Source organism: Crotalus tigris, unplaced genomic scaffold (genome assembly GCF_016545835.1).
Source record: "Crotalus tigris isolate CLP2741 ecotype Arizona unplaced genomic scaffold, ASM1654583v1 scf7180000017560.2302168, whole genome shotgun sequence".
In the NCBI taxonomy this organism is placed as follows: Eukaryota; Metazoa; Chordata; class Lepidosauria; order Squamata; family Viperidae; genus Crotalus; species Crotalus tigris.
The window spans coordinates 1,049,145-1,075,915 of record NW_024096474.1 but is presented as its reverse complement, the minus strand read 5'-3'; the positions used below and the strand labels follow the sequence as shown (position 1 = coordinate 1,075,915).

The 26,771-nt window shown below is 41.0% G+C and overlaps 1 protein-coding gene across 3 annotated transcripts in view; it reads left to right on the top strand.

Annotated features, from left to right (window-relative positions):
• TNR (tenascin R) overlaps positions 1 to 26,771 on the top strand; it is a 578,617-nt gene that overhangs the window by 486,203 nt on the left and 65,643 nt on the right. For all 3 annotated transcript variants that reach the window (XM_039348585.1, XM_039348594.1, XM_039348604.1), the window contains 4 exons: positions 8,139 to 8,402; positions 16,921 to 17,036; positions 20,277 to 20,427; positions 23,477 to 23,746. In XM_039348585.1, coding sequence (XP_039204519.1) covers positions 8,139 to 8,402; positions 16,921 to 17,036; positions 20,277 to 20,427; positions 23,477 to 23,746 — 801 coding nt within the window. The remainder of the gene's footprint in view (positions 1 to 8,138; positions 8,403 to 16,920; positions 17,037 to 20,276; positions 20,428 to 23,476; positions 23,747 to 26,771) is intronic.

The window sequence follows — 26,771 nt, the reverse complement described above, 5'->3', positions numbered from 1 at the left end:
TGTTCCTGCATTCTTGTTCCGACCCTTTTGGAAGTTTCTCCCACATAATTGCATGGGAGGGTTCTAATACAGCTGACTCTTTAAGAGGGTGGATTCCCACTGCAGTACAGCCGAAGCTAGGACGGAGGAAAGAAAACATCTCCTCCGTCTCTGTAGGTACAATGGGTACCCCATGAAATTCATCGGACGCCACAGTACTCTGTCCAAACCATCCCAAAATCCATCAAGTGGGATGGTACCATCACAGACGACTCGTATTACCCTCCCTTACATTAGCAACGTCTCGGAAGCCACCACCAGACTATTGGCACCCTATGGTGTAAGGTTTGCACATAGACCTGACCGGACGTTGCGTTCCTGCATTATGAGACCAAAGGACCCACTCCCCATAGTTGAGAGATCTGGAGTCATTTACAGGATCAACTGTAATGACTGTCCAGGCAATTATGTGGGAGAAACTTCCAAAAGGGTCGGAACAAGAATGCAGGAACACAAGCTGGCAATAAGAAGAGGTGAGCAGTACTCCCAAATACTGACTCACATGGAGGAGTTTGGTCATAAATTTAATTTTGACGACGTAAGGGTGGTTGCCAGTGACACCTCCAAGAGTGGTAGGTTACTCAAAGAAGCCTGGTTCTCAGACAGCATGTCAATCAATCGACATGTGGACCTACGCCCGGCATATCAGACCATGAAGGCATGGGAAATGCGTAGACGACCTGGGAAAAAACATCTGAGTAACAAAAACTCTGGGTGTCCATTAGATGAAACTGGCAACAAAGAAGAGAGACATCTACAATCTAGACCCCCTTTAGTTAACGATTCGTGTGTACATCCGCCATCAATTAAGAAATTTGTTGATATTAGTAGCCCATCCTCGGATGCCCCAGACACCTCCTTGCATTGTACCCAATACTCAAGAATAAGAACAACAAGTGTCCCAATTAACACAAAACAAACTCACTACCCCAGTGACTATATCGGCTCCATTGTCCCCAATGGTGCCCCCGCTACAACACATCTGGTCGCTGGTGCCTTGGAAATGGATAGGAATTCAAAAAAGGCAACACCTCCCATGAGCGATGGCAGAATAACACCTTTGCTATGCGGCCACACTGATCAGAGCCACCGAGACAGAGACATGCCTTCAATGGATGTACAGAAGATCAATACTTACAGCCGCCCCATTATGGGGGTGGTCATGCGCTCCCGGAGAGCGGCGTTACAGAAGACTGAAAGAGAGGCAACCAGATTGAGAGTCGCACCAGGTGGCATGAAGGAGGAGCACGGAGGATGCGATATGCTGGGAACAGTGGGGGGAAATAAAATTGTGGATGAGATTGGTGGCAAGGATTGTGGGGAGATTGAAGGAGTGACAGGATTGAAGAATGCAAATGAGTGCGATGCATGCCGGAGGAGTGGAGGAGAGAAACGTCCCAAGGAACACAGAAAGAAGAATCAATTCAATAGTGCAGAGGACCCTTTAATTTTGAGAAACACACATTGCCTATATGACTCAGGAACTAAAGGGAGGGAGAAAGTGGGTGGTTGTGTGGATGTAAGTAAGAGCTATAAGAAAGAATCACTGAAGGCTGTAAGTGAAGCAAGGATTAGTCGGCCTGGACCTGTTACAAGGTCCATGCGTAGAGTTTAGGCGTGGCTATGCTTGTAAGCAGGTTTCCTCACTAGCTAGCTTGTATTCTGACAATGATGGCAGGTGCTAGCCATTGAAAGCTAGGTGGATGTAAGTAAGAGCTAAAAGAAAGAATCACTGAAGGCTGTAAGTGAAGTAAGGATTAGTTGGCTTGGACCTGTTACAAGGTCCATGCGTAGAGTTTAGGTGTGGCTATGCTTATAAGCAGGTTTCCTCACTAGCTGGCTTGTATCCTGACGATGATGGCAGATGTTAGCCATCGAAAGCTTGATTTTATTTATTAAAACCTTGGTGTTTTATTTCCTGGTGATCGCTTCCTTTTTTACTGAAATGTATGTACCCAGGAATCGCTATTCTTCAATTTTTAATGTAATTTTTAATATATATATATATATATATATATATATATATATATATATATATATATATATATATATATATATATTGTTCAATAACACAGCCTTCGATCTCCGGGAGAGGTATAAACCAGTTGTTTATTGCTAAAAAGATATTTAAAAACAACTATTTACAATGTTAAAAGAAACATTACATCCGTAATGCATTGAGTTGTTCCGCACCTGGCAAATTGCCCATGGCCCTGATGGTTGTCTTCCAATCCTGAATCGCTCTTCTGGCGCACATACAAGCGCCCTGGGTACAGCTATCTAGCTGTGTCTGTGCTTCGTCTCCCTCCCCTCCCATTTTAAAGCAATCCTGGGTGTTATTACTCAGAAGAGCGATTCAAGATTTGAAGACAACCATCGGTGCCAAGGGCAAGTTGCCAGGTGCGGAGCAACTTGATGCATTAGGTCAAGCACAGTTAATGGGCCCATGACACGCTCTGGGAGCCCGGCTTCCAGATCTCCTTTTATTCCAACTCTGATGACGTCGGTAGTTTGGCCAACGAAAGCTTAGTGACTTTTTATCTACAGGCTTGTTTGCATTAAACAGTCTGGTTATTTTATTCTGGTGTTCACTTTTCTTTTAATTTGTATTATGATGCCCAGGATTCGCATTTTTAGTATTATTAAGGAGATATATATATATAAATTCCAACTTAGTCTTGTACTTTTCTCCATTTTCCCCAAGTAATTAAACTGCCACTTTTCTTTTCCTGAGGGAGTGGGGCAGAAATTCCCCTTCCCTCTCTCATCAGAGGGAGTGCTTTGGGCAGTTTTTCAGGAAGAGGTTTTAAAATCATAAAGAGAGGATCAGGTCTCACCCAGTTTCATCCACATTGCTGCAGTGTTGCTTGTTGGTGCTTATTATGTTCCATTGTCAGCAGTTTAGGACTAGCTACGCGAATGTAGCCAGTCTTTCCCCCATTGGTTTGGAGGGCTTCCTTGGATCAAATGGGAGGGTTGCTGCCCCCCCTGTGATCAACAAGGGTCCCCTCCTTGCTTGTCGCCTCTATGAGGCGACTTTCAACTTTTTCCAGGGTCCCCCAGCAGGGCAAAATTGAATGCAAAAGATGAAGCCCCATCTTCCTGTGTCCATATCATTGTGACATCAAAAATGGAAGCCATCTTCCACTCATTCTTAAGGATGGTCCATCAGGACATCTTTGACTGGTATTCCTATTCTATTTTCTATGGTACTGCTTTTGATAGGTTAGTCTGCTTTTTCTTTTTGTATAAAGACAGATGCAAAGAATAAATTAAGCATTCATTAAGCATGAAGTTTCTCCCAGCTATCCATTACTTCCTTGCCATCTTCTTCCATTAGTGGACCAATCATTTTCTTCACTTTTTCTTGTTTTTTTACAAGTTGAAATAAACTTTTGTATTATTTTTGGCACTTATTGCAAGTCTTTGTTCATTCTTACCCTTAGCTTTCCTGATCCTTATTATCCTTGCTGATTTGGGCTATTTGCTGGTATTCTATTTTAGTTATGTGTTCCTCTTCCATTTTTTTATATTTGTTCTTTTTGTCTCTCAGTTTATCAGAGAATTCTTTATGCAACCATGTTGCTTTCATCTGAATTCTATCTCTTCTTTTGTTTGATCTGTTTCTTTTGAACAATTTAATTATTTCTAATGGTATGTTCCAGTCATGGGGTTTTATCCCACCATGTTTCAGTAATGGCAACAATGTCATACCTGCCTTCATGTACTAGGACTTCAGATTTACCCTACTTGTTCCTCATACTTTAAGTGTTAGTGTATAGGCATCTGAGTCCTTCTTGATGATCCTGCATCTCCTGCTTTGTATCTGGTTTCCTCTTCTTTCACATTACACAATATTTTGAGATTTATGCTTGGGATTATGTCTTAAAGATTGGTCTCTCTCCCCTTCCAGATTTAGTTTAAAGCACTTTGGACAAGCTGAACCACTTGTTTTCCAAAAATATTCTTCCTGGTTCTTGTGAGGTGTAGCCCATCATCTGCCAGAAGCTCTTCATGTAAGTACAGTAAAACCTCTGAAAGTTGACCACTCAAGGGACTAAAGGAAATTGGTGAATGTACTGAGGTGGTCAACATACGGACAGCTGTACTGATGGGTACGCGTGCCTCATTTTATTGTATAGCGTTTATTAGTGAATTTCATAGGAAAACACAGGAAAATCATTCATACAATATTGTATCATACAAAATCAATACATTTACATATGACTTGTTTTCTCATGGTTTGATCATTCTTTCTGAAAAAAAAGAATCAATTTTTATGAAGGTAAGCAGAAAAAGCACTGTCAACACTAGCTATACCATTCAGCATACCTGGGCATTTTTCCCCAGCAAATGACTTTAATGACATTATCAAATGACTGATATTTTCTTCTTTTGAAATATCTGCAATTTCTGTATTCTCCTCACTTAATTCTTCTGCTTCAGCAGTTGCCTCTAGCACTTTTCTGCTAGGTTGTACCTCAGTCAATACTGAATGGAAAATTGCTTCTGGGTCAAGTTCATTACAGATTGTCACGTTGTCATCCATTTAGATCATTAATTTAGATCATAGTCTAGGAATTTAAAGATCATGTCCCTGATCATTCCCACAAATCATAGCCTCTTATACTTGTGAAATGCCATGTTTGAGGCAGATTTTGTATTCACAAAAGCTGGCTGGAGAACTGCTACCTCTTATTTGCAACAGCAGGAACGGTGGCCCCATTCACTCAGATATATTATTTTATGTTATATGTTGTTCCCAAAGGGAGTTCTTCCAATGAGTGGCTTGATATTCTCAAGGAATGGTTCAACGTGAGATGCTTGTGGCACTCACATGATGGACAAGTGTTCTTACAAATACACCCCTTATGCATAGAAGATTAGCATTTTAAAAGGAGCTGAGTGCCCCTTTCTGCCATCCAATATTCTGGAAAGTTTGGACCAACTGTGGGAGTGGACTGTTAAGTCCAGTCATCTCAATCCATGCTTGCTGCAGAAGTCCCAAGGCTAGATGCATCATGAAAGCATGTGGGAGTTCAGTCATTTGAATTCTTTACTGGTTTCTTCCCTTTGAGAGCAGTTCTGCAGCTGTCTACAAACTATACAGTAAACAAAAAGCTTCACAACTTGATTTCTGCAAATCAGGCTGCTACAACACAACATCTGTTTGCTTTGCAAGTCAGTTATTATCTGTATACAGAGAAAGCCATTGTTACTGTTAGAACACAGGTAGTGGCTAAACAGTACAATGATATGCCTGTTTAAGTAATTTCCATTGAGTTTACTGCTAGGCTTTACTATTAGGCAAATGGGCATAGGATTGCTACCTAAGAAAAGAAGTGGAAGGTTCCTTCATATCACTTCAGTCTGTTATCATTTCATTCACTCCAGTTGGAATAATAGAAGTCAAGGCTGAGGTGCTACATTACATATCTTACATCCCAGCAACAGCTTCAAGGCTTCCAAAAAATCTTGTCTCTATCCATATTGATGTCAGCTACCCTAGATGGGCTTTTTCCTTATGAACTAACATTTGCCTCATTGTCCCCAGCACCGCACCCCAAAGGGAAATAAGAATATATTAAACGATGCCATCATCAAACAAAGAGCACGGTCAAATGTTTAGCAGTTAATGTGATAAAAGTAATTTCCTCTGGCTAATTAAAAAGCTTGGGTGTGTTTCTATATTGACTATGACATGCTGATATTTTTTCCTCCTACATCAGTGAGGTAGAATCATGAAGGGCAACCTCCTCTGTCTTATTGTTTACAGCTGACTGCGCATACAGGAATTTAATATTCTCAAAGGCCCTCTGCTTATTAAAGTTAATCCTTATTGTATTAAATGATTTCTAAAGTAAAGAGAACTTACATATATTTGCATATCTCCTAAATATAGAGACAGACCCTTTTTGGCTTAACAAGCTTTTTTTGCTGTATCAATTTTATAGCCTCAGCCATGCATTTGACCTGTTCAGTTTAAGATGTAAATAAAGCCTTACCACACTTCATGTACAAGCTGGCAAGTTAAATAATACAAAGACATTAAAATTTCAATTCCACTTATTCCATATCCTAGCAAACAGCCTTTACAATATGCTAACTGATCTATCTTAGCACCGGAACTTTCACACACAAGAATAGACAATAGTAGAAGGCCCCTCTTCCTTAATTCCAAAGATCTTCCTTCCTTCTAGTGATGCTATATTTCATACAGGTAGTCTACACTTAATGACCATTCATTTAGCAACTGTTTGAAATTACAATAGCACCAAAAAGTCATATTATTATAATTTGGGGGCTTGACCACTGTCAGATATTAACATCTGGATCCTCAAAATTCTGAGCTTTCACTTCAGAAAGTATGCTTTCTAATCTTCATAGCTGCCAAAGATTGCTTTTAAAATGGCTTATTATCATTTTATTTGTATCTGAATCTGATGGAGAATTGTGTATGCAAGCACATCTTACCATATGGAGAATTGAAGGGGAACTCATCAAATTTGCAGATGACACTAAACTAGCAGGAGTATCCAACACCCCAGAAGACAAACTCAGGATTCAAAAAGATCTTGACAAACTTGAACAATGGGCCCTATCCAGCAAAATGATTTTCAATGTGGAGAAAAGTACAGTTTTACATTTAGGCAGGAAAAATCAAAGGTATAAGTACAGATTAGGCAAGACCTGGCTTAAAAACAGTAACTGTGAGAGGGACCTTGGAGTCCTAGTGGACGATCATTTGACTATGAGCCAGCAGTGTGCAGCAGCAGCCAAAAAAGCTAATACAATCCTGGGTTGTATAAACAGAGGCATAGAGTCAAGATCACTTGAAGTATTAGTACCACTTTATAAAACCCTAGTAAGACCACACCTGGAATACTGCAGCCAATTTTAGTCACCATATCACAAAAAAGATGTTGAGAGTTTGGAAAAAATTCAGAGAAGAGGAACTAAGATGATCAAAGGACTGGAGACTAAAACATATGGAGAACGGCTGCAGGACTTGGGTTTTGCTAATCTAAAGAAAAGAAGAAATGGGGAAGATATGATAGCAGTATTTGAGGGGCTGCCACAAAGAAGAGGGGGTCATGTTATTCACCAGAGGGCAGGGCAAGAAACAATGGTTGGAAACCTATCAAAGAGAGAAGCAACCTGGAATTAAGGAGAAACTTCCTGACAGTGAGGACAATTAGCCAGTGGAACAGTTTGCTTCCAGAAGTCATGGGCGCTCCATCACTGGAGATTTTTAAGAAGAGGCTAGACAAGTCACTTGTCTGAGATGGTATAGGTTCTCCTACTTAAGCAGGGGGCTGGAATAGACCTCCAAGGTCCCTTCCAGTTCTATTCTATTCTATTCTACCTTTAACAAGTTGAGAGATGTGAACAAGGATTGCAAAGGCAACATTGCTCAGTTTCCAAAATGCCACAAACAGGGAAAGACTGAGATAGGAACATAACTAGTCAGAAACTGATGTAGCTGTAATATTTTGAAATCCTGGAATGTTTATATACTATGTAAAAGAAAGTACCCATGTAAAAATATTGTACATATGCATATAACAAGTGGAATGCTGAAAGGGGCAAAGAAGAAATACAACTTCTGGGCCTAAAGGGATTATCTGTTAAAAAAATTACTACAGCAAGATACAATATAATCTAAGAATTAAAAATAGCAATTCCCAAGGTCCACCTGAAAGGCCTCCCTATAAGGAGGAAACTAAGGCTTTAGACTGCTTTGTGCAATGAATTGGTTTAGTCCATATCTAAGTGAATATTTAACAAAATAAAATGTCCTTGCAAAGGCAATAACATCAAGAGATTTCATCAGAAAGGAGGACTTATGGTGGCTACATTAAATAAATAACTGAAAGCAAATCCCGATTGATTGTAGAAATAAGTACAAATAATGTTGTCATTGTACCATTTGACTTGAAAATGCTTTCCATAGAACTGAATTCCGTCCCAAGGTATAGGTGCTTAGTATCGAAATCTCAGTGAGTTGATCAAAGGGGAAGCAGATGTCAAAGAGGAGTTTGAAGAGATTGGTGGATCATGTTTGAAAATTGTCTCTCTCTCCTCCACCCACCCTCCAGTTGCTCCTCCAGAGAGTCTGCAAGTGGCTGCAGTCAGAGACCGATCAATTGACCTGGAATGGGATGGCCCAATGGCTGTGACTGAATATGTCATTTCCTACCAGCCAGCAGTGCCAGGGGGCCTGCAGCTCCAGCAGCGAGTGCCGGGCGACTGGACCACTGTCACTCTGAAGGAGTTGGAGCCAGGACTGACATACAACATCAGCATCTATGCTGTTATCAGTGAAGTGCTCAGTGCCCCTCTTGGAGTCAAGGTAGCCACCCGTAAGTATTCTCCACTTATTCTGCACCCCAAATTGCTATTTCAGGTTTCACAATTGAGAGAAGTTTTTAAAAGAGATTTTAAGGACATCCCTTTTCATATGTTTAAAAAAATTGATGATTAATCACAAAAAAAGTCTGTGTTTGAAGGTGATTGGTTGCAGATACAATGTGCTCCTATGGAACAATTGTTGAGGAATCCTGTCTTCCTCTGTCACAAAGGAGCTATTGTTCCATTTTGCTTTGAGAGAATGAAATTCTAGGTAGTTCTGTTTATTAATTATAACTGAAGAGTATAATAAAATTTAGTGATTTCAAGTCAGTTTCAACATATCTTAATTAAATCAATATAGAAAAATTTCATTCAAGAAAACATCTGTAAGAATACCAAAGAAATTAAAAAACCTTGGTAAAATCACCAGTAAAATCAATCATCTCAGTGATTATTGGGTCCCTGGGACTTCCAAATTTCTATATCATATTTCCAAATATCCTCAGAATTTTGTTTTTCTTCTCTTATTACAACTGCTTGCCCCAGTTTCTTCCTACACATCGCTTGGTAGATATGTTGAATAAGCCGGAGGGAGCTATTCCCATAAAAGCTGTCAGAGATATGTTGTATGATGGGACTAAGCCCACTTAAGTTGCTGGAAAAAATGGTTTCACAAATTCTTCTGGTTCCAGAAAATATTCATGCATCCTTGCTCATGCTGAATATTTATATGTATCCTCAAAAAATGATTTATTTAATTCCAAGTGGAACCTGGGCAGTACAAACTTGGAACAGTCATGCTCTACCTGTTAAAGTGGACTGATTGAAGCATTTTCCTGCCTGGCAAAAAATGATAGCTTACAGGACCCAACCAATCTAACTATGGCAACAAAGCGTTACTCTTTTCTGCAGCTGACAACAACAAGCTAATTTAGGATGACCAAATCAGAACAGGCTGCTTGATGCACGTAGCTTTGTCCTCCAAGTCTTCTGTTGATGTTGTTCCCTAACCCTGCATCTGTTAGCTGAAACAGTTGCCACTCTCCTTAATTATAGGCTGACTTTGCTGTGTTGTGTTTGTGGGACAGATTATGCTCTGATTCCGATCAGTTAAGGCCGAACTAATATAAATTCATATCACAGAACTGCAATGATTATAAGAAAGCCTCCTTGGGGTGGGAAGAGGAATGGGGAACAAATGAGAAATAGGAGGAAACATGCTTAACTCTTCCCATAAACTCAGTTTACTACTGCCCTCTTCTCAGTTACTTTTCTTGTAGGATTCCATTAACAGATTTACTCCCACAAGAATTTTTTGGGGGGGTTCTTTTCTACCTGCAGCAACAGGGGTGTCCCACAGCAGGCAGAGTGAATCAAAGGAAGCAACACACAATAGAATAAGCCACAACTCTTATATGGCTAGCTATCTTGAGTAATGGTATGGAGTTAATATCTCCAGGAATTTACTATGCAGCAAACCTCATTATAGGTGTATGAATAGGTGGTTAGCTTCCTTTGGACCCCTCAGCTTCATGAAGACAAAACAGCAGAATTCTATGCAAGCAATGAATTGCACTGTTCAGAAGAAAAATTAGTTGATGGAGGATGATATCCAAAAAGGGAAACTGAGAAATGCAAATAGTATTATCAAACCAATCTGTGTCTTAGCAGAGAGGCATCACATTATAAAACACAAATCAAGGTATGGCACACTTTCAAGGTTCTATTTATCAAGATTAACGGAAAAGTTTCAACTCTGAGAGCCAATACTGATACTCATGTCATTTTCAAAATCATTGAAATCCAAGGCCCATTACAATCTTCTCATCCCCCAGGAATACTGAGTTAGCAATTTAAAAAGTCAATCAGATGTTGGAAATCTACTGGAAACAACATTAGCATCCTTACATAATTAAATCTGTTTCATCTCAGATCATATCTGTTGAGTCCTTGGCGAAAAGCAGACACGAGAAGCAGTTGTAGTTCTCAGGTTTTCTTTTATTCTGTGTTCAGCTTACAGGTGAAGGCTTCAGCAACGCCCAAAAGCTCCCAGCCTCTTATATAGGCAATTCCCGGGTCAATGTGTTACTTTTCCCGCGCCAGCACCCGCGCATGCGCACAGGCGCTGGCGACAGCCTGTCTGGTCCCGGGCAGCTTGCACCTGCCCGGGACTGCCTGCAAACGCCCCGAGCCCGTTTGCAAGGCTCGGGACATAACACCCCTTTCCCCCGGGCTAAGACTACTACCAACATACAATTATTTCTTGATGCAGTGTTCTACTCCCCAGTGCTCCTACTGTTTACTGGCTTTTGTTTAGCCAGCAATGTTATGTAATCCTCTAAGTACTTAGGAGATTTCCTTGCTCTCTGTGACCTTCTCAGCTCTGGGTTTCTGACAGGTGTACCCTGACTGAAGGGAGACGTGAACCTGTTCTCCTTATCTTGCCTTGGTGCCTTCCAAGGACTGTGCCCCAATGCCTGGCCTGCTTGCTCGCCCACCGGGCTCGTCAGGCCAGGGCTTCTGTCACTTTGTGACCTGGTTGACCTGCCTAGCTGTAAGCCCTCGGGCCCCTTGAAGTGATAGCCACTGCTGGGCATCTCTGTAGAACCTCCTAGGTCCGTCCAAGACCTGTCAGGAGGCTGTCCATTCCCTAAACCCCGTTCTGTGTCCGGGCTCGTGTGGGTTTCTGTACCTTCCCAAAACTCAGTTACTCCCTGATTTGGGCTAGAGGTGTTGCGGTCGGGACTTGGTTCCTCGACCACCTCCCTGTATGTTTGACCCCCTGTAGGACTTGGGGTAAGGTCAGGCCAACTCTGGGGATTATGTGCCAGCTCTCTTGCGGGGTATGATTTATTGGGATGCTCCCGGGTATCCTCCCTGACTGGAGTACTGTGCTGTGCAGGTGAACAGTGATTGTACCCCCGGGGTGACTCCCTGGCTGGAGTAGGCATGAATGCCTGGTAGTTGGATAGGCTCTTAGAATTCCTGTTTGGGGCACTCGTGGAATCTTGGAATGGGCCGTTTGTGGCTCCATCATTGGAGGTGGGCAGCAGCTCGTGCCCCTCCCTTTGCTCTAAAGGGTCCCCCTCCCCCCTGGAAAAGACTCAGGAGTCTCATCTGAAAGATCCCGCCTAGGGCGGAGTTGGTCGATGTGCCGACGCAGGACACGACCGTTGTCCAGGGCTACCTTGTAGGATAGAGGACCTGTGACCCTGGAAATAGAAGCGGGGACCCATGTATGACCAGGCCCGTAATTGCGAGTCCAAACCGGGGCACCCACAAGTAGTTGTCTAGGTGCCCTAGGATGTGAGGTAGATGAAGGCAGTCTGTCCGGATGCAACCGGTCAAGCTTCGTAGTAAGTTTGCGCCCCCAGCGAAGTTCAGCTGGGCTTCTCCCTGTAGAAGTGGACGGTGTGGTGCGGTAAGAAAGGAGAAAGTCAGCCAACCTGTGATGCCAGTCCCCATAGGTGAGTCTTTTCAAGGCGTCCTTTGTGATGCGGACCATGCGTTCAGCCATACCGTTGGTGGATGGGTGGAAGGGTGCAGACGTGGCATGACGAATCATGTTAGCCTGTAAGAAAGCTTGGAATTCGGAGGAAGTAAATTGAGGGCCGTTGTCAGACACGATGACATCTGGGAGCCCGTGTGCAGCAAAAATCCCCCTCAGTACCTGAATAGTCTTTGCAGTGGTGGTGGATGAGACAGGTACAACCTCAAGCCATTTTGAATGACTGTCAACGAGGACCAAGAAGAACTGGCCCTGAAAGGGCCCAGCGTAGTCAATGTGCACCCTAGACCATGGGGACTGTGTATCCTCCCATCTATGCACAGGAGCTTGTGGCATCTCTGGGTGAGAGCGCTGGCACAGGTGGCATGCATGCACCTTAGCCTCAATGTCCTTATCTAAACCAGGCCACCACAAGTGGCTGCGCGCAAGGGCCTTCATGCGAACAATGCCAGGATGACCCTCGTGGAGGGACTCTAAGATCCTAGTCCTCATTGAGGTGGGAATGACAACTCTGTTTCCCCAAAGCAGACAACCCTGAGAAGTGGACAACTCGTTCCTTTTGGACCAGAAACTCTGAAACTCAGGACTAGGGCAGTGCTCAGGCCATCCAGACAAAACCCAAGAAAGGACACGTGAAAGTGTGTGATCTGTGCCTGTTTCAGCGGCAACATCCCTGGCATTCAGAGGGGACTCGGGCAAGGCTTGGATGGATAGAATGTTGACAGCTGGCGCAGGGTCAGCTTCTACTACTGGCAGGGGCAATCTACTGAGGCCATCAGCATGGCCCATTTCTTTCCCAGGCTTGTGGAGTAAGGAAAAATCATATGCAGACAGAAAAATAGACCACCTAAGCATTCTAGGGGAAATGATTTGGGGAGTTTGTTTACGTGTGGTAAACAGTCCCAGCAGAGGCTTATGGTCAGTGAAGACCGTGAAATGCCTGCCATACAAGAAATCATGGAATTTTTTAATTCCAGCAACAACAGCCAGAGCCTCCCTGTCTATCTGAGCGTAGTTGCGCTCAGCAGAAGACAGTGTTCTGGAGTAATATGCAACAGGAACCTGAGTTCCATCAGACCTGAGGTGGCTCAGGACGGCTCCTACCCCGTAAGGGGAAGCATCACAAGCGATGCACACAGGAAGGGACTCATTGAAGTGTGCAAGTACACTGTTAGAAGTGAGTAAGGCCTTGACCTCATTGAAACTAGCCTCATGTGTTTGTGACCACTGCCACACTGCTTGTTTGTCTAATAGCCTGTGAAGAGGCTCAGCTACACTAGCTTTATGTGGAAGAAAGGAATTGTAGAAATTCAGGAGGCCCAGAAAGGCCTGAAGTTCGGCCTTAGACTTTGGCCTAGGTGCTTCTAAAATGGCAGTTAGTTTGGATTCAGCAGGGTGAATCCCAGCAGCATCAATTTTGAACCCCAGAAATTCAGTAGAAGGCACCCCAATTTTGCATTTGTCTTTTTTGAGCTTGAGGCCTGTTTTCCTGAACCTTAACAGAACAGCCCTTAGCCTTTCAGCTAGAATGTGTGTGGAGTCTCCTGCAATTAAGACATCATCAAAGTAGGGGCAAACCCCCGGTATGCCCCGTAGTGTGTTTTCCATTACGCTTTGGAAAATCCCAGGAGCGACATTCACTCCAAACTGTAGCCTTTTTACCTTAAAGGCTCCCCTGTGGGTCACAATAGTCTGAGCTATAGCAGCAGCATCATCAACAGGCAGCTGTTGATACGCTTGAGCTAGGTCAAGCTTTGCAAAAACGCGCCCCCCCTTGAGGGAGGCCAGAATATGACTGACCACAGGAACAGGATAGGCATGTTGCTGCAATGCCTTATTAAGAGTGCATTTGTAGTCAGCACAAATGCGAATGTCCCCATTTGCCTTTAGAGGCGTGACAATGGGGGTCTCCCAAGGGCTGGAATCAACAGGTTCTAGAATTCCCTGTTGGATCAGTTTGTCTAACTCAGTGTCAATTTTACTCTTTAAAGCAAAAGGGACCCTTCTTGCTTTAATTCTAATGGGAGTGACAGTGGGGTCTAGTTTTAAGGACACAGGGGGTCCCTTGAATGTGCCCAGCTGGGGGCTGAAGACATCTGCAAATTCTTTGCAGACTTCCTGTAGGTCGAGTGTTTGTAAGCTGTTGAGCCCCGTGACGTGTATCCCCAAGGCTTCAAACCAATCGAGTCCTATGAGACTCGTTCGTTCACCCCCTACTACTAATAGGTCTAGTGGACCTTCAAAATTCTTATACTGTACGTTAAGGGTGGCCTCCCCCTTAACACACACTCTCGAATTTTGAAAGTCTGTTAACACAATGTCAGAAGGCCTTAATTTAGCCTGAGTTCCACTTCCGGAACAAATCTTCCTAAATGTATGTAAGGATATGATTGAAAGGGCAGACCCCATGTCTAGTTCCATAGTTAATGGAACCCCTTGTAGCTTCACCTTGAGTGACAGCTTTTTCTTGATGGGCTTGTGTGTGCCTGTCCTGAAGATGCTTCTTCGCGAAGCGCAAAAACCTACCCTATTCTGGCTGGGGACCCTGGTACCTTTCAGGCGCAGTTCTTCCTGAGGTTGTACCTTTCGTCGGCCCAGACACACAGCTGCAATATGTCCTTGTTTTCTGCACGCCCGGCAGATAGCGGAGCGGAACTTGCAGTCGGTTCTCCTGTGGCAACCTCCACAGCCGATGCACTTGAGGGGAGCTGCAGAGCTTCCTTTCTGATTCCCTTCCTTCGTGGGGTGGAGACGGTCGACTTCCTCGTCCAGATCCTCCTCAGAGTTCCCTTGGACGTCCTCTTGGTGCACGGATGCAACATCTGGACTGTTCCTGATCGGCCGCATGTTTTTGACGGCGCCGCCTGCTGCTTCTTCTGCGGTGACCTCTCTTAAGGCATCTTGGAAGGACAAGTCTTCTTTGGCGAAAAGCCTCTGTTGTAGATCTCGATGCCTTAAGCCACACACGAATCGGTCCCTCAGTCGTTCTTCGAGGTCCTTGAATTCACAGTGCTTGGCGGCCTTCCTCAATGCGGCGATGTATTCTTTGGCCGACTCTCCGGATCGTTGATCCCTCTGCTCGAAAGTGAGGCACCATGCGATGACGGACATCTTGGGCTGGAAGTACTCCTTCAATAGCTTCTTTAGATCTGCGTAGCTGACAGACTCTAATGAAACAGGTGCTGCAAGGTTCTCTGCGATTTCGAAGGCGTCTTGGCCGCAGACACAAAGCAGGGTGGCAGCCTTCAAGCTATCTTCCCTCACTTGGTTCACCTTGAGGTAATTTTCCACCCTGGCTACGTAGGAGTCCCACCGCTCTGGATGTGAGACGTCGAACTCTGAAAGCCTTCCAATTTTTGCCATCTTCAGGAGACGGGTCTATCAGCCAGCCTACCCCCGAATGCGCACTGGATTGGCGGGTAGCTGCCGAGTCAACTCCGTTCCGCCGCTCAGGACTCACTTGGGTAAGCTTACACCTCTTCCTTTCCAGACGATGTAAGACAATCCACCCTCATCGCCAGTGTTGAGTCCTTGGCGAAAAGCAGACACGAGAAGCAGTTGTAGTTCTCAGGTTTTCTTTTATTCTGTGTTCAGCTTATAGGTGAAGGCTTCAGCAACGCCCAAAAGCTCCCAGCCTCTTATATAGGCAATTCCCGGGTCAATGTGTTACTTTTCCCGTGCCAGCACCCGCGCATGCGCACAGGCGCTGGCGACAGCCTGTCTGGTCCCGGGCAGCTTGCACCTGCCCGGGACTGCCTGCAAACGCCCCGAGCCCGTTTGCAAGGCTCGGGACATAACAATATCTACTCACAAATTTTGCTTTACAGCAGTGATTAGGAATTAAAATCCATTAGGGTTAAAGGTGTGTGTGGCGGGGTGGGGTATAACATGGCCTTGTGTGAGTATGGTAACAGCCTGAATTAGAAGAATTGAATTTTTCATATCACAGCAGTCACCTCTGCTGTCAACACACCAAACAACTGCTAAGGGTATGGTTTGGGGTGGTGATTAAAAAGTTGGTACATGTTTTAAAATTGTGCCATTGTAAGGAAAGAGAGATGATTTAAGATAATTGTAAATCAACCTTAAATAGCATGCTGAAATTCATCTTTCAATGGGTGAACTGCAAGGAAAGTAGTGCACATAGATACAGCTTTATTGTACTGCCTGCAGCATTCATAAAGCCTTTCCAATATGTTTTTCTCTCTGAGTTTTTTGTATTAAAATGATGATAGGCAAGAGAAAAATGCCTCAACTGACATCTATTCAATTCACTTGATTAAAACCAAATAACTTCCATTCCTACAGATAGATTAACACTTTCCAGGTATAATATCATAAAGATACAACTGAAAATTTAGAAGTATGAATTACAGGCAATTGCAGTTTTGAGCTGACAATTATGAATATACTGATCTTTCAATCAGGAAGGGCTGTGGCACTCTGCCAAATGGATTTGTCATTAGCCTGTGTATTCAGGAAAACCTGCTACTACTGAAAGAAACAAGCATAGTTTGGAAAGAAACATATGGAGATCACTTAGCGTCTTTCGCCTTATATTGATTATGCAACTAACTTTTGCATTAGTGTATCACTAACCCTAGAGCTTATTTGGGATATCATTGTGGACATAATTAATTTTCTACAAATATCCTTGATTCATGCTGAAGTGTTACTCCTGGGAAAAATTTCCCTACTGTTCATAAAACTGTTCCATTTTCAATAACCTGGATTGTTTCAAGTAGTAGAGAGTTCTTTCAAGAAGTAGAGAGACTTTTCTTTGTCTTCTTATTTCTAGCAGTCCCTCCCTGGGGTTGTGGACATTTAGGTTTCATATGAAAGAAACCAACATGGAGTTATGAGTACCCAGTATAAGGGTTCTAATTGTTTTATTGGAGCAGGGTGTCTCCCAGTTATGTACTTTGGGCAACAACAAAAATTTGAGGAGGGTAGTTGATGTAGTGAGGAGGATAGTTAGACCTGAACTAAAGAAAGATTGTATTCCCCATCTCTATATCCAGAACTCTCTACTCCACGAGGACTGCAGTTCAAAACTATCACAGAGACCACTGTTGAGATGGAATGGGAACCCTTCTCTTTTCCCTTTGATGGCTGGGAGATCAGCTTCATCCCCAAGGTAACTATCTTGCCTTTGGCGATATCCTTTCATCATAAGTAGTTGTTACCACATGTAGAGAAATCTCATATTATGGTATCTTTGGTACATAGGCTCGGGGAATGTGTTATGTGTGCAGCACTAGAGGGAAGACAAAAAAAAAGTGAACAAAGACCCAGGAGAAACTTTAATGTTAATATGCAATTTACTGAGGGTGTCATACATTAGCAGGAAAGGAGCAACCTTATTCAACTTACATTCAGTTGACACTGAAATAGTTAAAGCTTTCAAGGTTCAGCAGTAACATTTAATCTTGAACATAAGTTCACAAGGGCATTTAGAAGGCTTAGAGTACAGATTAGAAAATGATAGAGAAGCCACGATCCCTATCAGAGAAAATGTTACTGAACTGGTAGAAGTGAGATATTTTCCAGACTTTCAATTTGGGTGGTTGATGACTTAATGCTTTTCTCTGCCTGCATGCATGATGGAATGTTGCTCAAGGACAGCCTATCATTAAGGAGAACAAACCAATTATAATGTGTTGTTGAAAATCATTAGAGTTATGACTTACCTAGTTGCAATCTGTTCATGACCATAAGGATGTTTTTGCCAAAGTAACATCCAAAACACCTGGGAAATTGGATCCCACCTTTAATGGTTCCAACAGTAGAATTTAGAGTTAAGTTTCTGATTGAAGGGGTAATATTTGCTTGAAAGAGAAGTTGGAAAACAGAAATCTGCTGAATCTGCATACAAGAGTGAGCCTATAAGGCTTAATCATGGTTCTTCATAGTCCAGCATAAGCACGTTGCTTGAGAAAAGAGACTGAGGGACTCTAGTCTAAACCACCAAATTGAAGATGCCATATAAAGAGCAGGATAAGGACTAAAGATGCAACAGAAAGTTTCATAGAGCAGTGACTCTTAGTAATGTAAATTGGAAGCAGTACTGTTCAGTCTTGAAGTTCTTAGGAGTCACTAGGATTTTCTTGATTATCATCTCGGAACTTCCCCCTTTATTGGTATATTTACTCAAATATATTACTTTTCCAGTGATGTCTGCATTATTAATTTACTCACACATTCCTTAATCACAGCCAAAGTTTCACTTGGTTGTTTGTTAATAGTTCCTTCTTTCTAGAATTCTCATCAATAGAGCTAGCCTTGGTTCTATCTTTGGACAGATTAATAGAGCATCTCCCTAGAATGGATTTTATCTGGCTTATGTGAGTTTTTCTCTGCATGGATCCTGTGTCCAATTCTCCTTTTTTTCTCTTTATCTTTATTCACATGACCTCATAAGATATTGCTGTTATACACCTTTCCCTGGACCAGTTAGAGCAGGGGTGTCAAAGTCGAAATGTTACGTGACATGTCGCGACGTATTGCAATTTTTTTTCCATTGTTGGCAATGGGGTGGGTGCAGTTTCACCATGACGCATCCAGCCCGTGGGCTGGCAGTTTGACACCTCTGAGTTGAGCCTTGAAGAGATAGGCAGAAGCATTTGAGTTGAAATACTTGGCTGACAAAGTTAGGAGAGAGTGAGTCAAAGTCAGTGTTTTGCAAATCAACCAAAGGCAAAAGGAAAAAAAAATATCAGCTAATGGAAGAAGCTGATATGCATAAAGTAGGCCGCTTTTTGCTGATGTCACATTATAGAGTGAAGATCACAGGATTGATGTTTTGGTTGTAGTTTGCTGCTATGTGTAGTTATAAACCCCCTTCTCTGTGAAAAAAGGCAGCAGCTTTTTTGATCATTACATTATTGCATATATAGTATAGTGAAAGCCAGAATTACTCTGCTTTCTAATTCATAATATATTTGCAAAGAAAGAACTATATGTATCGTTATGTATACTGTAATTATTTTATACCACTACATTGTCACTCATAGCTGAATGATATATTTTGAATTAAATTTAATTGAATACATTATTTGGCCAAGTGTGATTAGACACACAAGGAATTTTTCACACAATATGTGATTGTACCTATCCTTATTTTACCCTAATGCCTTATTCCCTTCCCCTTCCCCTTTCCTTCCACCCCTCCCTTTATCATACCTGTATTGTTCCTATTTTTCCTCATCTATATAAACTTAATAAAATTTTGTTTTAAAAAAAAACATAAAAAAAGGAATTTTTCACACAAATGTGTTATGAAAGAACTGAACCTGCAGCTCACCAGCCACTAGTGTACTGGAACTTACAAAGCAGATGCTACTTTTATTTGTTTAATAGTTTGCTACATCATTTTAATGAAATCATATTTAAAATGGCTAATAAAAGTTATATGGTAACAATGTTCTTCTGCCTCCACTCTGTTTCATGGATTCAAATTTATAGAAATTGTTTTAGTATCTACTTCTATAACAGACTTCACAATTTAAGTATTAAGTTTGAATAACAAAACTAATAAAAATTATTTGTGTAAATCTCAGCTTATGGGGGCATTGAAATATACTATCATCAATAATTTTTCTAGGTTTTAGAAAGATTATCTATTTTTAAATGCTAGTGGAGGCAGGAAAACCTATAGCATATAGCCATGCTGCAGGAAATAATGAAAATTCAGCCATATATATATTGCATTTACAACAGCATAAACGTACCTGCGAGCACAACAATTTATCAATCTCAGGGACAGCAATCTTCAAAAACAGACAAAATATCAGCACAAGATTTCTCAGTTTCACAAAAGATTTCTCATTTTCTCAATCTTCTATTTCTCCTTCCCTCGCTTTTTTCCTTTCTTTTTCACACATACACAGTCTCCCTTGCAGTTTCTACAGTATATTCTTCCAACCTGCATATACATTTATCCCAGAGATAGGCAGTTTGGTCCAACTCTTAAGTAAATATTCACTTTATGATTTGTTAAAATTGGCATAATTGTTTTTCCCCCTCAAAATTGAAAGAAAATCCATTCTTACTATACTTTTATTTATTAGTAAAACCATACAATTTCCTATACATATTTGTCCACCTTTTAGATTTATTCATATAGGGTCATATATGCTTTTTGTGTTTTAAAAAGTGAGGTGAGAACATTGGAAGGTTGCAGTTGCCATCCATTATTAGAATCTATGTTACTACAGTAAATTCACTATGGCTCCCAATTTGATGGGGTGTAGAAGTTCTCCTTCTTTACAGAGAAAGGAAGTAAATTTTAGGGCACAGAAACATGAGGTTCAGTAATGCCCATGGAGAAAATTCAAAGTTTATTCAACTCTGAATCAGGTTTTTTTAATGTCTGTAGGACAATGAAGGGGGTGTGATTGCTCAACTTCCCAGTAGTGTGACAACTTTCAATCAGACCGGCCTGAAACCAGGTGAAGAGTACACAGTCAATGTTGTAGCTCTCAAGGAACAAGCCCGAAGTTCACCCACTTCAGCCAGCGTTTCAACCTGTAAGTAACCCTAACTTACTTTTTTATGTAAGCTTGTGAATTAATATCTACCTTCTTTCCTAGTGGGATAAGAGTATTTGAAAAGTAATTTGTTTCAAGAAGAACCATCATGTTTAGGAACAATATACTTCTAAATACTAAATGCAGTGATAGAGAAGACTCATGCTCTATTTGTGGAACACTAGAAACACCTGTATGAGTATTGTTGGAACTGTTGTGCTGATATGGATAGATCAACAATAAGGTTAAACAAGTTCTCACCTAGGAAGCAAGGATTTCATTTTTCTAGAAATGTTCCTTATCAACTTATTAAATATCTTCACTTAGCAAAATCTATTTTGGGGATGGTGGAGAAAATCATGCAAATAGCTTCAACACAGGATGCATCAACAAAGCTAATTATAAAGAATTAATGAACTTTAGATCCAGGCAAAAATATGTATACCAACTATTGCACAGCACAAGGAGATCTTTCATTTAAAGAAAAGAGAATGTGCTAAATATTAATTTGCACTCCTGATGATGACCTAAGTTATCCTTTCATCATTTCAGCAAGTACACATACAGACATTTATTGCACACAAACCTTTTTTTCCGTTTACAGATGTAGCAGTGTTTGAGAACTGCTTACGGGATGTAGCTTACCAATGACATCTATAGGCCACGTGAAGCAATTTAAGAGACTTATGGTTTAAGAGACTTTTCTGCCTAATGGTCCATAAGCAAAAGCATCCCTTGCTGTGATGATAGAAGAGCTGCTACAGTAATCATTGGTCTGATTCTCTTTATTTTCCTTTGGGTTTTCACCCTAACTTATGTTTTACAGTTTGAATAAGTATAAAGAAACTTAAAATATACTTGGTGTCAAGACAAGACCAGCAACAGGAGTTGACAGGACCTTCCAGGGATACTGTACAACTGGAGTGAAAAAAAGAATCAGGGGGGAGGGGATTCTAATTTTTTTTTAGAGGAATGCCTCACATTGACATCTCAGTGTCTTTAGTGTTAGTGTTAATAAGGATTACAACCATAAATGAAATTCACACCTTCTCTACATGAGTTGCTTTTCAAATTGTATCTCCAGATTGAAAAGATTCTAATCTGAAACCAGTGGTTCATACAGTGGTATGACTAATTCTACTATGTCTCTATATCCTCAGTGGAAAATGATTAGAGAGAAATAAAAACAGTGGAATGAATCTAAGTTATTTATATTTATTTATTTATTTGTATCCCGCTTTTATTATTGTTGTTACAAACAACCCAAGGTGTTGAACATATCCAATACATTCTTCCTCCTCCTATTTTCCCCATAACAACAAACCTATGAGATAAGTTGTGTTGAGAGAGAATGACTGGCTCAAAGTCAACCAGCTGTCTATCATGGTTAAGGCGAGATTTGAATTCATGGTCTCCTGCTTTCTGGCCTGGGGCCTTAACCACTAGACCAAACTGGTTCTTTCTATATATAAGTTGTCCTCTTTGTCTGTATGTGAAATTCTAAGTACAGTTCTAATGGATACATCTAACAAATAGTTGGTGCCATTTGCCTCAACCTCAATCTACACAAAGTTTAAAAAACTTTGTTACTATTAGAGGACTGTAACAATTTTACACAGAGTTTCTTAACTTCCATGTCTTTACCTTCCTGGTTTTAATCTTTCTTGGCACCTTTGACCACTTTTTTCCCTTCTGTTTCATATAAACACTTTAGGATTGCCAACCACACCTAAAAGTCCTTAGTTTTCAAGAATGTTCCTTGGCTAATAAGAATCCATAGTTCTCAAGAATATATTACTTCTGCATTTATGCATTGTGAAACACTACAGTGAATATATGCAGACTTTCTTCAGGTAAGGATATGTCAGTTAGCATCAATCAAATCTATTTTCCTGCTTACTTTAAAGGCAGTTTTCTGTTCTCACAAAGTTATGTCAAGATTTTGAATAAATTATCTCAATATACATTCTCTGAACCATTTAAACACAAAAGTAAAAATGTGCAAAGTTGTCACTGCTCCTTATTTTTCTTTTTATTCTGTGTGAGATTCTTCTGGGAATAAGAAGTAACTTGTCAATGAATATAGATTGCTTCTTCTAATACTCAAACCTTAACCCCTTTTTTCAATTGTAATTTCTTTTCTATTATACACACACTCACACACACACAAACACATTCAAGAAGATAATCGAATACCAGAATAAAATACAAACAAAACTGTTTTAATACACTTAGCTTTTGTCAGCTAACTGCCAACGTTGTCAGAGTAAAATGCCGGTGTTTTGGGAGCTTGCTCATAAAGCCGGCCATTTTGCGCTCTGCTCAAGTTACTGGTCTGACCGCCCCAATTGGCCATATTGTTTCTAGCTGTCCCGCATCTGTCCATGTTCTTAAACTCAGGGATCATTTCCTCCCTTATGGTTACTCTCCTTTTCTGCCTGGTTCATGTCCGAGTGCCTGTTGCCATATGGCCACCCCAGGAGGCGTTAGGGAACCAACCCCCAGCAACAGGCACTCGGACATGAACCAGACAGAAAAGGAGAGTAAACACTGGCATTTTACTCTGACAATGTTGGCAATTAGCTGAAAAAGCTAAGTGTATTTAAACAGTTTTGTTTGCAATTTATCCTGGTGTTCGATTATCTTTTTGAATATGAGTATACCCAGGATTTGTATTTTAGCATAATTAAGGACAATTTATACACACACACACACACACACACCCATACACACACACAGAGAGAGATTAATAAAGAACAGAAGTAGGAAAGAAAGAAAACAAAAAGCAAAAGTGAAGAAAGGATAAAAAGAAAAAAATAGAAGAAACTTCGATTTCCTTTGGAATAAGTATAAGTATCATTACCAAAAAAAAACTATTGGTAATATGTTTTCTGTTATTTCTTTTTTCTAATCATCAAAACCACAAATTATAAATGCATTTTTTCTGTTTCATGCAAAATGTTTATAAGCCCTAAATGTAGATTGTTTTCCTTTGATCAAAGAAATTAATTCCTTCTTTTCTATTTGTTCATGGACTTAATGTCTCCAGTAATTGATGGGCCAACTCAGATTTTGGTTCGTGATGTTTCTGACACTGTGGCCTTCGTTGAATGGTCTCCACCCCGGGCTAAAGTAGACTATATTCTACTGAAATATGGCCTAGAGAATGAGGAAGGAGGAAAGACCACTTTCCGGTTGCAGCCTCCACTGAGGCAGTATTCCATGCAAGCTTTACGACCTGGTTCCCCATACGAAGTTTCTATCTCAGCTATCCGTGGTGCAAATGAGAGCGATGCTGCAATCACTCACTTTGTAACAGGTAAGACCCAGTATTAGTTGAACATTTCATTGCTGCTACACTGGCCCTATGCTTTCTTCCTCAGTATAGTAGAGAAAGAATCATACTCTTAGTGTTAGAGTTATATTTTTGCATTTAGAAGGATCTGGGGTCAAGTGCTGGCATTTCTACCTAAAAAAATCTCTCAGGTTTTGGGTGGGTTATATTGTAATTTTTATAAAACTTTTTAATAAAAAAAAATATTTCAGGCTTATCAAAATCAATCTCTACTTGAGATCCATCTATTGAAATAAGTAGATTAAAATAATAAACACATGTCCTTATGAAGGTAGGCTGTCAAAGGACATGTCTAAGGTTCCAAAGCTTTTGTCTTAAAGAGGCAGTGTGAAACAGTATTCCAGATTTCCTTCCCTTTTATTCCAATTACTGATAAGCAAAAGCAGTCTGCTTTTTTGCTTGAAATTACTTACTTAATTTAATAACTTACTTAAATTACTTGCTTTGCAATTACATTTGCAAGTGTGAGAGTATTTTTTCTGAATTCCAACTTTCATCTCTACTTAACTTTAAACCTGTATATATGTACAAGTAATGGTACAAGCTTAATATTTGTTAATTTCAATTCTATCCCTACCTACTCTTAATTCTAGGTTCAGAAAGAACTTACAATATTAGTAGCAATTGGCTTTGGTCCAACTGATGATCATCTGATAATTAAAACTTTAGAGCTCCTTTCTTTTGTCATACTTCAGTCCCAGTAAGGGTCCTCTGCAATAGGTTTCCTCTTTTTTCTTCTTCTTCTTCTTCTTCTTCTTCTTCTTCTTCTTCTTCTTCTTCTTCTTCTTCTTCTTCTTCTTCTTCTTCTTCTTCTTCTTCTTCTTCTTCTTCTTCCTCCTCCTCCTCTTCCACTTCCTGAAAAAACTAATGAGCTTTGATCAGTGAAAATATTGCCTGATCCCTATAAGGATCACTAGCCTATTTCCCTATTGAAATCAACCATCCATCTGAACATATTGTCTAAATCTACATTATCTGCCAGCTTTCAACCCTATTTCTAACTTTCTTTTTTCGAGAGGTCTTCACTGAATATTTTAAGACTACTTCCTTTACCAACTCATCTGCAGCCTTCTGTTTCTTCTATGGGAATCTAATTGAACCTTTGCTCTTACCAGCAAAGCGAGCACAGTTTGCTCAGTTTGGGGTCTGCATCAATTAATGGTTCTAAAAAGAACCAATGAGAAACTGTAAGCAAAAGTAGGCTCTGCTCGCAGGCATGTGGCATCATTATTCTATAGGCATGCTAAGTACTTTGGCACTTACTGAATAGCCTCTTTTTGGTCCTCCCACTTTTATCATAGCAGCAGAGAAATGCCATCCTGTCAACCTTTTCAGTTAGAAAAATAATGCAAAATTAAAAATAATTAATTCCAAAAGAACCTAGCTCACAAAGCAAGCATAGGGAGAGAGGATAGAGTATTGGGTTGAAGGAGAAGCATTACACTAGGATCTCTGTCCAACCTAGTAATAAATGTATTGTACATTCTAGTATCATATTCAAGAACTTAGAACAGGGTTTTATTTTAGTCAACACTATAGTCAGCTAGCAAGTTTAATTTACAACTCCATAAAGGAGGAAAGCAGAGTTTGGAACTGTTTTATGGCTTAGATATTGCCTTTCATAAAGATTTCAGATGGATACTAGAGATTTGTATTATCTCTATGATAATATTGTGCTGACTGGACTTAAGAGAAAGGGGGATATGTATCTATCGATTTGCTGAGGTTTTCATTCTTAGACTTTCTTTGGTGAGATGTCATAATCAAAACAATAAATAAAGTGGCAAAACTATTGCATGATGTGTTTGCCACTCTTGCTTCACACAGTGCAAAATGTTCTTATTTCATTTTCAGTACCCAAAATGTGGCATGGCAACCCTCAGAATGTTAGGGAAGGATAGCACAAAATGATACATTCAGGTCAATTATTCTTCCACAAGGATGGCTGTGAATAATTTCTTTCAAAGATAGCTTGAACTCTTCCAGACCACTTTTTCCATCTCCAAACTACACTGAATGCAATTTAAAATACATCTGAGATTCAGCCAAGCTTTTTTTGATCCATGACTATTTTTAGATTTATTTGGATATTAGGATGTTTTAAGCATACAATATGTTTTCAAGTCAAAGTTCACAGAGAACTGCTGGTCAATGAGCACTTGCCCTTCCTGGTTAGTAACAGTGCATAAAGAGCTGTCAAATAATCAGAGCTTGTATATTAGCTAGCAATTGATTGTCTTGTCCGTCCCCTCTAAATGCAAATCTTTTTCTCTTCTTTCATTTTTTTTTAAAAAAAGGCTAGTATTTCCACATGGTTGTGTGCATAGCAAAACTCTGTTGCCTTTTAACTTCTAACCTGACATTCCAGTATTTTTGCATTTTGACTCTTTATCAGTTCATGGCAGTGTGCTGCTATGACTGGATTCTATGATTTGGGAGGTGGGACAAGCCAGGAACTACAAAGTGGTAAGTAGTTGCTATTTTTGAAACATTTTGTACCTTGAGGGAATGTTTTTCTCACCACAGACTGAAGGTACCATGATTCCTCAAAAATAAGACCTACCCCGAAAATAAGCCCTAGCTTGATTTTGGGGGGTGGGCCTAATATAAGCCGTACCCCCAAAATAAGCCTTAGTTAAGATCCTGCCCACCTGCCCGCCTCTTCCCTTTCACTCCCCTTCCAAGCCAGACTGCCATGCTATGGAGGATGGGCAGGGGAGGCCCCTTACCCATCCCCTCCACTGATTCGGAGGCAGGGGGAGTGAAAGCAAAACGCCTCTGCTGCCGCTGCGCATCAACCACGTCTGCCACTGAAGGGGTTTCCTTCAGGCCCCACCACTCATGCCCCATCCCACAAATCACCTGCCTGGCAGCGGCCACCACCTCCTCCTTCACCACCTGCCACTTCGGTCCTGTAGCGCCACCTCACGCTGCCTGGTCCCCTTTCACTGTTTCAATGGTGGCAGCTGTGGAGGCCTGCAGCTCTGCA